The sequence below is a fragment of the Meles meles genome, chromosome 7 (assembly GCF_922984935.1).
Source record: "Meles meles chromosome 7, mMelMel3.1 paternal haplotype, whole genome shotgun sequence".
Classification (NCBI taxonomy): domain Eukaryota; kingdom Metazoa; phylum Chordata; class Mammalia; order Carnivora; family Mustelidae; genus Meles; species Meles meles.
Window position 1 is genome coordinate 88,055,946 of NC_060072.1, and position 10,627 is coordinate 88,066,572.

The following is a 10,627-nucleotide window of genomic DNA, read 5'->3' on the forward strand; positions in this document are numbered from 1 at the left end:
GTTATTATTTGAAATTTTATTTGTACTTAATATGTATTTCTATCATGCTTTTTATTCATGGGATTGTCAGCTTACTTTGAGTATTACAAAAAGATTTATGACGAAGCTACACAGGCCAGTAAAGCACTGGGTGTTGTGTAAGACTGATGAATCACAGACCTGTACCCTTGAAACAAATAATACATTATATATTAATTAAAAATAAAATAAAAATTAAACCAGTTCAAAAAAATAAAGTGTTTCTTCACTTTTGCAGGTCTTTGGTATCAGGCAACTCATCTTGGTAGAACCAAGAACTCATCTTGGTAGAATAATGCAAGCTGGTAGAAAGTGTTATTTGCACTTAAGTCTATAATTAGTGATGTAAATGAATTCCAAGTTTGATAAAATTCAGGCTTTCAAGTAATGGAGAGTTGATATGAAAGACTTAGGAAATCAACCTTTAGGATAGGTCCCCCTCCTAAAATATTTTTGAGTGTAGACCTCTTCCTGTACTAAGTCTTTACACCCCACATATTTTTCTCATTTTTTTCCCTTTTTTTCTTAATTCAATTTCTATTTTTATTTTATAGGACATACACATGGTACAGTTAGGCTCATAGTGAAAAATAGTAGTCCTGTGCAGCCATTTTGACTAGCTTTTTCTCTTGTTTCCCCCCTATATTTCTAATTAAATGGTTATCTACTATTTCTTTTTCTTTTTTTTTTTTCTTTTCCTTTCCCTTTCTCTTTCTCTTTCTCCTTTTTTCTTTTTTTTTTTTAAGTAATCTCTGCACCCAATGTAGGGCTTGAACTCACAACCCCAACATCGAGTTGCATGCTCACAGTATGCTTTATTTCTTGACTTTACAAATTTCAACTTTTTTTTTTTTTTTCTATTAACTTTCTGTTTAGAAACTAAGGATTTAGCTCTCTTAAGCCAGCATACTAGGATACCATCCATTATAAGGTTCCCTGTTGATTTAGTATCACTAAGAAAGTAAAAAGCAGGGCTGGGTGCCTGGGTGATGCAGTTGGTTAAGCAACTGCCTTCGGCTCAGGTCATGATCCCAGAGTCCTGGGATCGAGTCCCACAATGGGCTCCCGGCTCCACGGAGAGCCTGCTTCTCCCTCTGACCTTCTCCCCTCTCATGCTCTCTCTCACTTTCTCTCTCTCAAATAAATAAATAAAATCTTTAAAAAAAAAAAAAAAACAGGGGTGCCTGGACGGCTCAATTGGTTAAGCCTTCAGCTCAGGTCATGACCTCAGGATCCTGGGATCCAGCTGCACCACCCTCCCCCATGTCAGGCTCCCTGCTGAGACAGGGAGTCTGCTTGTCTCTCTGCCACTCCTCCTTCCTTGTTCTCTCTCTCTCTCTCTTTCTCTCAAATAAATAAAGCCTTTAAAAAAAGGTAAAAAGTATTGCCAGTTAGATTAAGATATGCCATCATTTGTAAGTCGCATCTTGATACTACCTTTTTTTTCTTTCTTTCAGAATTGAACCTCACAGTATACTGCCATTATTTCTCCTTGCACTCTCAGTGGCTTGCTGCACAGTTGTGTAGCTGGGACTTGGCTTTACCATCATCCTGAGAATTTTCCTTACTTTCTTTTGTTGAATCCTCTCTCTTTCTTACTCTTGTTTTACTTTCCTTTTTTATGGTAGGTCACATCTTCCTGAGCTTTCTGAATTAGTGGTTTTTAGTATAAATTTCTTGAGATCTTGCATTCCAAAAATGTTTTTGTTTTCACATTGGATCAATAGCTTATTTCTGTAGAGATTTGCAATAGAAATCATTTTCCCATGGAATTTTGAAGGTATTTCTTTGTCTTCCCCTGTTTACAAAATTGTGCAATATTGTAGTTATTTCATCAGCCTTAAGATAGACATTTTTTCCACCTTTGAAAATCTGTGATTAAACATTACCCTTGTTTAAGTGGCAGTGTTTTTTCTTAGTAATATATAAAATAATGGTGCGTTTTACAGTTGATGGCTTCTCCCATTTGGTGTATTGTGATTCATACGTACATACATATTTAAAGAAGATTAATAAATTGTATCTCCCCTTGTGATCTCATCTCACGGTTGTGGACAGTAAACATCACAAATATCTGAACAATGCCATGTGTCTCCCCTTCCTTTTTACAATTCCTCCTATATCTTCCCTTCCTCCCCGTCAGAGGAAACATCCTGACTTGGCAATAATAATTTTCTTGCTTTTCTTTATAATTTTACCATTCCAGCTTGGGAAACTTTTTCTGTAAAATAGGTCTAGAACGTAAGTATTTTAGTCTTGTGGGCCACATGCTAAAAACTTAAAAACCACTCTTAGCACACAGGCCATACCAACAAAACTCAGAGGCTGGGTTTGGCCAGCAGGACATGGTTTGTCAACCCCTAATCTAGAGAGTATACTGTTCAGTGTGCCTGTTCTTGAACACAACAAAAATGGAATATGTATTCTCTTATTTCTTTCATTCTATATTGTGTGAAATTCGTCAGTGTTGATACAAGTAGTTCATTTTACACTGTTGCATTCTTTTGTAAGAATATCCTTATTTTACTGTTGATGGGCACTTGAGCTGTTTTTGTTTTGGGGTTTTTTTTTTTTGACATCATAAGCAGTTCTGCTGTGTATGTTCAAACTACACATACACCTTGTTTTTAGGTATATACATAGTGAAATTGCTGAGGGATAGGGCATCTAAAATTTAATTACAATTGAGGTCATCTTACCTTTTCATGTTCTATTGGCCATTTGCGTTTCTCTTTGTAAAGTGTCAAGTATTTGGCACCTTTTTTTTTCTCTTGGGTTATCACTTATCTTACAGATTCATGGAATTTTTAAATTTTTTAGATACTAATCTTTTGTCAGTAATGTATATTACTAATTATGGTTTGTTTTCAGTGTTTAGTATTTGTGAGTGAAAACAAGTTATTTTAGTATGGTCATATTTATCATTCTTTCTTGCATGATTTGTTCTTTTTTATGTCTTGCTTAGGAAATAATCTGGCTTTCAGAGATCCTTTTTAGAAACCTCTTGTTCTGATCCTTCTATGACTTCTTCCCCCCCCCCCCCCCCCCCCCAAGGCTTGTAGGATCTTTATTTATCCCTGGTATTCTGTGAAATGTCATGAAGGTGTATCTTGCTATGGCTCTTTATTAATTCATTGCACTGGATACTTGGTCGACCTTTTCATTCTGGAAACTCATTCTTACATGCTAGAAAATTTTCCTATATTATCTCTTTGATAAATTCTTCACTTCAAATTCTTCACTTCCCTTCCTTAAACTCTTGTGGGATTTTTTGTTTGTTTTTTTAATTTATTTGACATAGAGATCACAAGTAGGCAGAGAGGCAGCCAGAGAGTGAGGGGGAAGCAGGCTCCCCACTGAGCAGAGAGGCCGATGCAGGGCTCTATCCCAGGACCCTGAGATCATGACCTGAACCGAAGTCAGAGGCTCAACCCATTAAGCCACCCAGGTGCCCCCTTCCTTGAACTCTTAATTTGATACTGCACCTTGTAGGTCGAACCTCTGATTTTGTTTTGGCTTTCCTAATTTTTATTTTTATACTTGTCTATAATTCCACAGAGTTTTTCTGAATATTACCTTTAAAGCTTAGTGAAATTTGGGGGTGCTTGGGAGGCTCAGTTGGTTGAATGTCTGCCTTCGGCTCAGGTCATGATCCTGGGGCCCGGGGATCAAGCCCTATATCAAGGTCCCTGCTCAGTGGGACATCTACATCTCCCTCTCCTTCTGCCCATCTGCACCCCTCCCCTCCCCCATTCATGCTTGCTCACTCTCTCTCAAAGAAATAAAATCTTAAAAAAAAAAAGAAAAAGGCAGGGGGGGTACCTGGGTGGCTCAGTGGGTTAAAGCCTCTGCCTTCGGCTCGGGTCGTGATCCCAGGGTCCTGGGATATCGAGCCCCACATTGGGCTCTCTGCTCAGTGGGGAGCCTGCTTCCCCCCTCTCTTTCTCTCTGCCTGCCTCTCTGCCTACTTGGGATCTCTGTCAAATAAATAAAATCTTTTAAATAAAAAACAGACAAACTTAGTGAAATTTGTATTTCATCAATTGATTTTAATATCCAGGGCTTGCTATTAGTTTTTGTTTTTTTTTTTTTAATGGGGTTGTGTGTGTGTGTGTGTATGTTAGAGAGAGTGTGAGCATGGGGGAGGGACAGAGGGAAAAGCAGCCTTCTGCTGAGCAGGGATCTCAGTGCAGGACTCTATCCCAGGATTCTGGGGTCATGACACAAGCCAAGGCAAATGCTTAACCGACTGAGCTACTCAGGCATCCTTTGCTATTGTTTTTTTTTTTACTTTATAAAATTGTGTTAAGGGGCACCTGGGTGGCTCAGTCAGTTAAGCATCTGCCTTCAGCTCAGATTATAATCCTGGGGTCCTGGGATCAAGCCCCGCATTAGACTCCCTGCTTAGTGGTGAGCCTGCTTCTCCCTCTCCTCTGTGCCACTCTACACGCGCCCCCCCCCCCACCTTAAGCTCTCTCTCTTGCTCTATCTGAAATAAATAAAAATATTTTTTTAAGTATGATAAATTACACATAATATAAAATACACCAACTTAAAGGGTGCCTGGGTGGTTTAGTCAATTAAGCATCCAACTCTTGATTTCAGCTTTTGTCCTATTCCCTCAGGGTGGTAAAACAGTGTGGTGTCTGCTTGAGATTCTCTCCCTCTGCCCCTCCTAAAAAATTTACCATCTTAAACATTGTTCAGTGTGTGCAGTTCCGTTGAGCTAAATACATTCACAGTGTTGTGCATCTAATCTCCAGAACTTTTTATCTTGTAAATATAAAATGCAGTAGGGCACACCTGGCTGGCTCATTTGGTAGAGCATGCAACTCTTGGTCTCTGGGTTGTGAGTTCAGGCCCCACATTGGGTGTAGAGATTCCTTAAAACACAAGATCTTTAAAAAATAATAATAAAGTAAAATGTACCCATTACACGGTGACTCCCATTACCTATTACCTCTTCCCTCAGCCACTGGCAGCCACCATTCTATTTTATCTATATAAATGTGAGTACTCTGGGTAACTTGCATAAGTGGCATCATGTAGTATTTGTCTTTTTGTGACTGGCTTATTTCACTGTTCTCAGGGTTCATCCATTATGGTAGTGTGTACCAGTACTTCGTTCCTTTTATTGCACAGTAACATTCTATTATATGGATATACCACATTTTGTTTATCCGTTCACCAGTTGATGACTGTTTAGGTTGTTCGCGGTTTTTTGGCTACTGTGAATAATGCTACTATGAACATCTGTGTGTAGACATATCTTCTCTTGGGTATATACTGTTGGGTCATATGGTAACTGTTTAACTTCTTGAAGAACTACCAGACTATTTTCCAAAATGCACCATTTATTACCGCTTTCAGTGTATGAGAGTTCTGATGTCTCCATATCATCGCAGACATTTGTTACTTACTGGTTATAGCCATCCTAATGAGTGCAAAGTGATTTCTCAGTGTGGTTTGAATTTGCATTTTCCTAATGACTGATGATGGTTAAACATCTTTACAAGCATTTATTGGCCATTTGGATATCTTCTTTGGAGAAGTGTCTATATGAGTTAATTTTGAAATATGTTTTTACTTTAAGGATAATGAAGAGTTGAGAGTTAGTTGCCCAGTGCCTGCAGAGAATGAACAGACAGACTGCACCTCTGCCCAACAACTCAGTATGAGTACCAGTCCTCCATGTACAGCTGAGCTTCCTGCATTAAGGTACAGTTTCAGTATAGAAGATCTTCTACATTAAGATTAGTTTCTCGGGGTGCTTGGGTGGCTCAGTGGGTTAAGCCTGTGCCTTCGGCTCAGGTCATGATCTCAGGGTCCTGGGATTGAGCCCCAAATCAGGCTCTCTGCTCAGCAGGGAGCCTGCTTCCCTCTCTGTCTCTGCCTGCTTGTGATCTTTCTCTCTCTCTTTCTCTCTGTGTCAAATAAATAAAATCTTTAAAAAAAAAGAAATTACTTTCTCTTCTGATTATTTGCTCAGCTGTTTCTTTGTGCTATACTAAGTCTAATGTCAAGCTCTCTTTTCCTTAGCACAACTCAGCAAGAAAAGGATCCAGTAGAGGATTCCACTGTTCAGAAGGCTGTTCTCAACCAGACAACTATACCAGTTTCTTCCCCAAGTACTGCAAAGCCATCAAGGACAAATAGTACTTCACCATGTAATAGTAACATAAATGCACCTGTAGCTGTGACCCTACAGGTAACTTGATGAATTTAGTATGTGGGGGGAAAAAAAGTAATTGGCTAAATAATAAGTGGTTTGTTTTTTGTTTTGTTTTTGTTTTCGCATAAGTCTTTATAGAGCAGAGTCATTTGGAAATAGCCCGAATTGAGGCTGCCGGCCTCAAATGAAACTCAGGGAGTTTAAAGTCACTGGGAAGAAATGGGAAATTTTAGCCATGTTGAGATAGTGAAGAAGTAACTATTCATTCTGGGTTTTTGTTGTTGTTATTTTAAGATTTTATTTATTTGAGCAAGAGAGAGTATGAGTTGGGGAGAGGGAGAAGCAGACTCCCTGCTTTAGCTGAGTAGGAAACCCCATGCAGCACTCCATCCCACAACTCTGGGTCATGACCTGAGCCAGAGGCAGATGCCCAACCAACTGAGCCACCTAGGTTGCCCCCATTCTGTTCTGTTTTGTTTTGTTTTTTTAATGGCCTTTTTTTTTTTTTAAAGATTTTATTTATTTATTTGACAGAGAGATAGAGAGTACAAGTAGGCAGAACAGTAGACAGAGGGAGAGGGAGAAGCAGGCTCTCCGCTGAGGAGGGAGCCCGATGCAGTGCTCGGTCGCAGGACCGAGTGATCTTGACCTGAGCCAAAGGCAGCTGCTTAACTGACAGAGCCACCCAGGTGCCCCATTAATGGCTTTTTTTCTGATCACCTTCTAGTTAAGTGAAACTTCTTTCTTACTCAGTTTATGATAAGGTATTATTTGGGGGCTAAAGAGGCTCTAAGCCCCTTTCAAATTCCTTTTTTAATAATGTTTAACAAGTCTTAGGGCTACTTCTGTTATTATTCAGTTTGCAGAAATCATTTTTATAATTAGGGAAATACAAAAAAGCAGGGAAAAACCACAAAATTTAATAATCTTTTCATTCATTAATATAACTAATTGCATTTTGGTATAGTTCCTTTTTTCTAGGTTAAGGACATTTTATTTTCTTATTTAATAATAGTACAATGGCAGCTACCGATTACTGAATGCCTGCTATATTCTAAGACCAGTGCTAAATACTTTTCACTTGCTTTATCCCATTCACATAAGGCCCCTGTTGTCCTTTTTTTCCAGATGAGGTAATTAAAACTTTTAATTAGTCTTCTACTAATATATTATATGTTCCCAGCTGCTCTGTTGAGATTCTTGTGAAATTCATCTCAGGGTTCTTTGTAGCCATGGAAGAGAGAATAGAATCATTTTATTTCATCAGATGAATGTACATTATTTACTTAATCTGCCCTTCCTTGTTAGACATTTAGGTTGTTTGCAGTTTTTTCATCACCATAAGCAATGCTGACATGAGCATCTTTTAGATAAATTCCTCAGGTAACATTATTGTATCATATATAAATTGCCAAGGCTTTTTATTATTTCAGCCAAAAAAATGTTTAAGATTACTATAATACACTTTAATAATAGTGTATATGAGAATGCCTATTTCCCTTTTCTAGAAGATAGCTTACTGATTTTCTTGTGGATCACACTATCCCTTTTGTACTTTATTTAAAGAATGTACCATAATTTTTTTTTTATCTTCACTTCAAAGGAACCCCGAAAGCTAAGTTATGCTGAAGTGTGCCAGAAGCCCCCTAAAGAGCCATCTCCAGTTCTTGTGCAGCCACTGCGAGAACTTCGCTCCAATGTAGCCTCTCCCACCAAAAATGAAGAGAATGGAGCTCCTGAGAAGTCCATTGAAAAATCACATGAGAAGCCAGAAGCAAGGGCTAGTAAGGAGTATTCTAGCTTCCGAGGCAATACCATTCCCAGGGGAGCAGCTGGAAAAATCAGGGAACAAAGACGCCAGTTTGGCCATAGGGCTATACCTCAGGGAGTGACTCGACGTAATGGCAAAGAGCAATATGTGCCACCCAGATCACCAAAGTAAAGAAACAAACAAAAAAACTATTCAAAAACTTCTCTCTCTTCCCATTAAACTTGAGCCGTGGCTATATTGAACTGTTCTGGAGGGGAGGGGGGTAGCCAGGAAGGAAACAGGAGAAAAATGTCTGTCCTTAAATCATTATGGATTTTGGAGTTGTGAGCAGTAGAATCCCAAAATTCATCTCTAAAGTGATTTTAAAAGCTGGAGGATTCCAATCAGTATAAATATATATATATATATGTATACATATATAAAAATATAATTTTTCTATTTTTGTTTTTGATTTTAATTTGCAGAGATCTTCTGCCTAGAATCAATTTTGAGGGTTCAGATTTAGCTTGGAAAAAAAAAAACATATTACACATCCTTCAGTACAGGAGATGAGGGAGTGAGAGAAAATATTTTTTGAAGAAACATTTCTGTAAAATTAGAAATTACTTTTTTTAATCTATTTAAAGTTTGGCTTGGAGAATGCCATCTCTGCCTATATGGCCTTGTGTTGCAAAGCAGATCAGTGGCTAGGGTGCCTGTTGTGTGAGTGTGTGCAAGAGTGATTGAAGCCAAATCTATTGTCATGTTAGTAAATGATTTGAAAACTGAATGTAATACTTGAGTAGATTTTTTTTTTCCATTTTGAAATTCAGTCTGTCTTTTTGACCTTAATATTTCATTCAACAAGCTGTTAAGCTCTGATTGTACTTAGAGATGTGACTATCAATCAGTTTGATACTCAAGGAAAGAAAGGGGGTTATTCAAAAAATCAAAAATTTGTTTTAGGTCTGAGTGGATAGGTCAAATGGACTTCTGAGGTTTAAACTGCTTTGTGATTTCCTGCCCCACCCCACCCCTAAAATAGGAGACACATTTTTTTGTTACTTCATTGTCATTCTCTGTTCTTTGACTACCCACCCCCCAAAAGCAAAATAACCAACATCTTACAGAATTGTATGTTTCTAATTGCCTTGACAGTTTAGTCAAATCATATAACTGTTCTAATCTCCAGTTGAACATTGAAGTAGTTTACTCTTCTGTTCATGTATTTAGAACTTTAGATCCCAGATTGGTAGGTCAGACTGACCCTACAGTAATTTATTTGTGTTCGTGTTAAAGATGAAACATTGTAACTGATTTCTTAAAGTGTTAAGTAGTGTAGAAGTAAAAAATATATATATATATATATATTAAAGGCTTAATTTGGGGGTGACTTTTTTCTGTTTACAGTGTATTTTATCATCTTCCTTTTCTCCCAAAAAACAAACAAAAAAAAAAAAAAACAAAAAAACCAGTTTGGAATTCACAGAAACAGAACCAGCAAGTCATGATATTTTTTGACTTAAGGTGAGAAAGATAGTTGAAGAAAATTAATAGTACATACTTTCTCAGTGAATAAAGTTGTAGCTGTCATATTAAGTAGGCAAGTTTACATGCTGGTGTTTAGAAAATGGCTAAAATATTAAAAACCATTTTGCAGTAATCTGTTTTAAATCATACTATTTCAGAGTTCCATGTAAGGTGGGGTTTGTTTTCTTTTTAGGGATAGTTTGTAATAGTCATAACTGTCCCTTATGTTAGTGAATTACATATGTACAAATTGAAACTGTAAATTGTGAACACTGGAAAGCACCATTGTGACATAGAGTAAACATCTTAGTAATATATTAAAATGAATGTAAATGGAGGTTAAAATTACATTACTGTGAAACTCATCTTCCAACTCTAAGTTAAGCTTTGGAGATTTGTATTAGTAGGTAACTAAACACTGCACATTTCTGTACAAGCCAGGATTATCATTTCTTTGTAACTTATTCAGCTTGACAATTGCTTTTGATTTGGTGGATTGATAACATGGTATAATATATTTAAGTAGTTTGAAACTATTCATTTCTACACACTATTTTTAAAAATCATCTACTAGATGAAACATACAATAAAACTACCTGTGCTGAAATTTGGGGGAAGTTTAGATCCTTTTAAAAAAAAAGTATTAATAATCATTGACTACATCTATGATAAAAGTGCTTATTTTCGTTTACTTAGATAATGCTGCAGTTGGTGGAAATGATAAACATTTAAAGTGTTAACACTCTGTGAATGCATTGGATTTAAGAGAATAAACATTTTATAAAAATCACTTGGTAAGGATTATAAACTTAATTATTGCACTTAAAAATGAAACATTACTTTTTTACAATGTCACAGAAATAGGCTTGTATTACTTGTATGCTTGTGTGACTTACTGTTAGTCCACCCAACATCTAAAAACTGAATGTTCTAATTGAAACAGAAGAAAAGAGTCTTCTTTTTGAAGAAAGCAACTATGTTCTTGCCTTTTTACCCAAAATGTTATTCGAAGTAGAAATTTGAAGACATGCTCACTTTTAAATTTCTTATAAAGTACATAGTGTTTTTAATTTAATTTGCCTCATTATAGTTAATAGTTCCCAGTTTGGTGGAGTGTATAGGGAAGTGTGTGTGTGTGTGTGTGTGTGTGTGTGTAA

The 10,627-nt window shown here is 37.0% G+C and overlaps 1 protein-coding gene across 9 annotated transcripts in view; it reads left to right on the forward strand.

The window, feature by feature from the left end:
- LARP4 (La ribonucleoprotein 4) overlaps positions 1-10,260 on the forward strand; it is a 218,377-nt gene extending 208,117 nt beyond the window's left edge. For all 9 annotated transcript variants that reach the window (XM_046011704.1, XM_046011708.1, XM_046011705.1 and 6 more), the window contains 3 exons: positions 5,612-5,736; positions 6,058-6,226; positions 7,794-10,260. In XM_046011704.1, coding sequence (XP_045867660.1) covers positions 5,612-5,736; positions 6,058-6,226; positions 7,794-8,132 — 633 coding nt within the window. In that variant the 3' untranslated portion in view covers positions 8,133-10,260. The remainder of the gene's footprint in view (positions 1-5,611; positions 5,737-6,057; positions 6,227-7,793) is intronic.
- Positions 10,261-10,627: the final 367 nt, after the last annotated feature.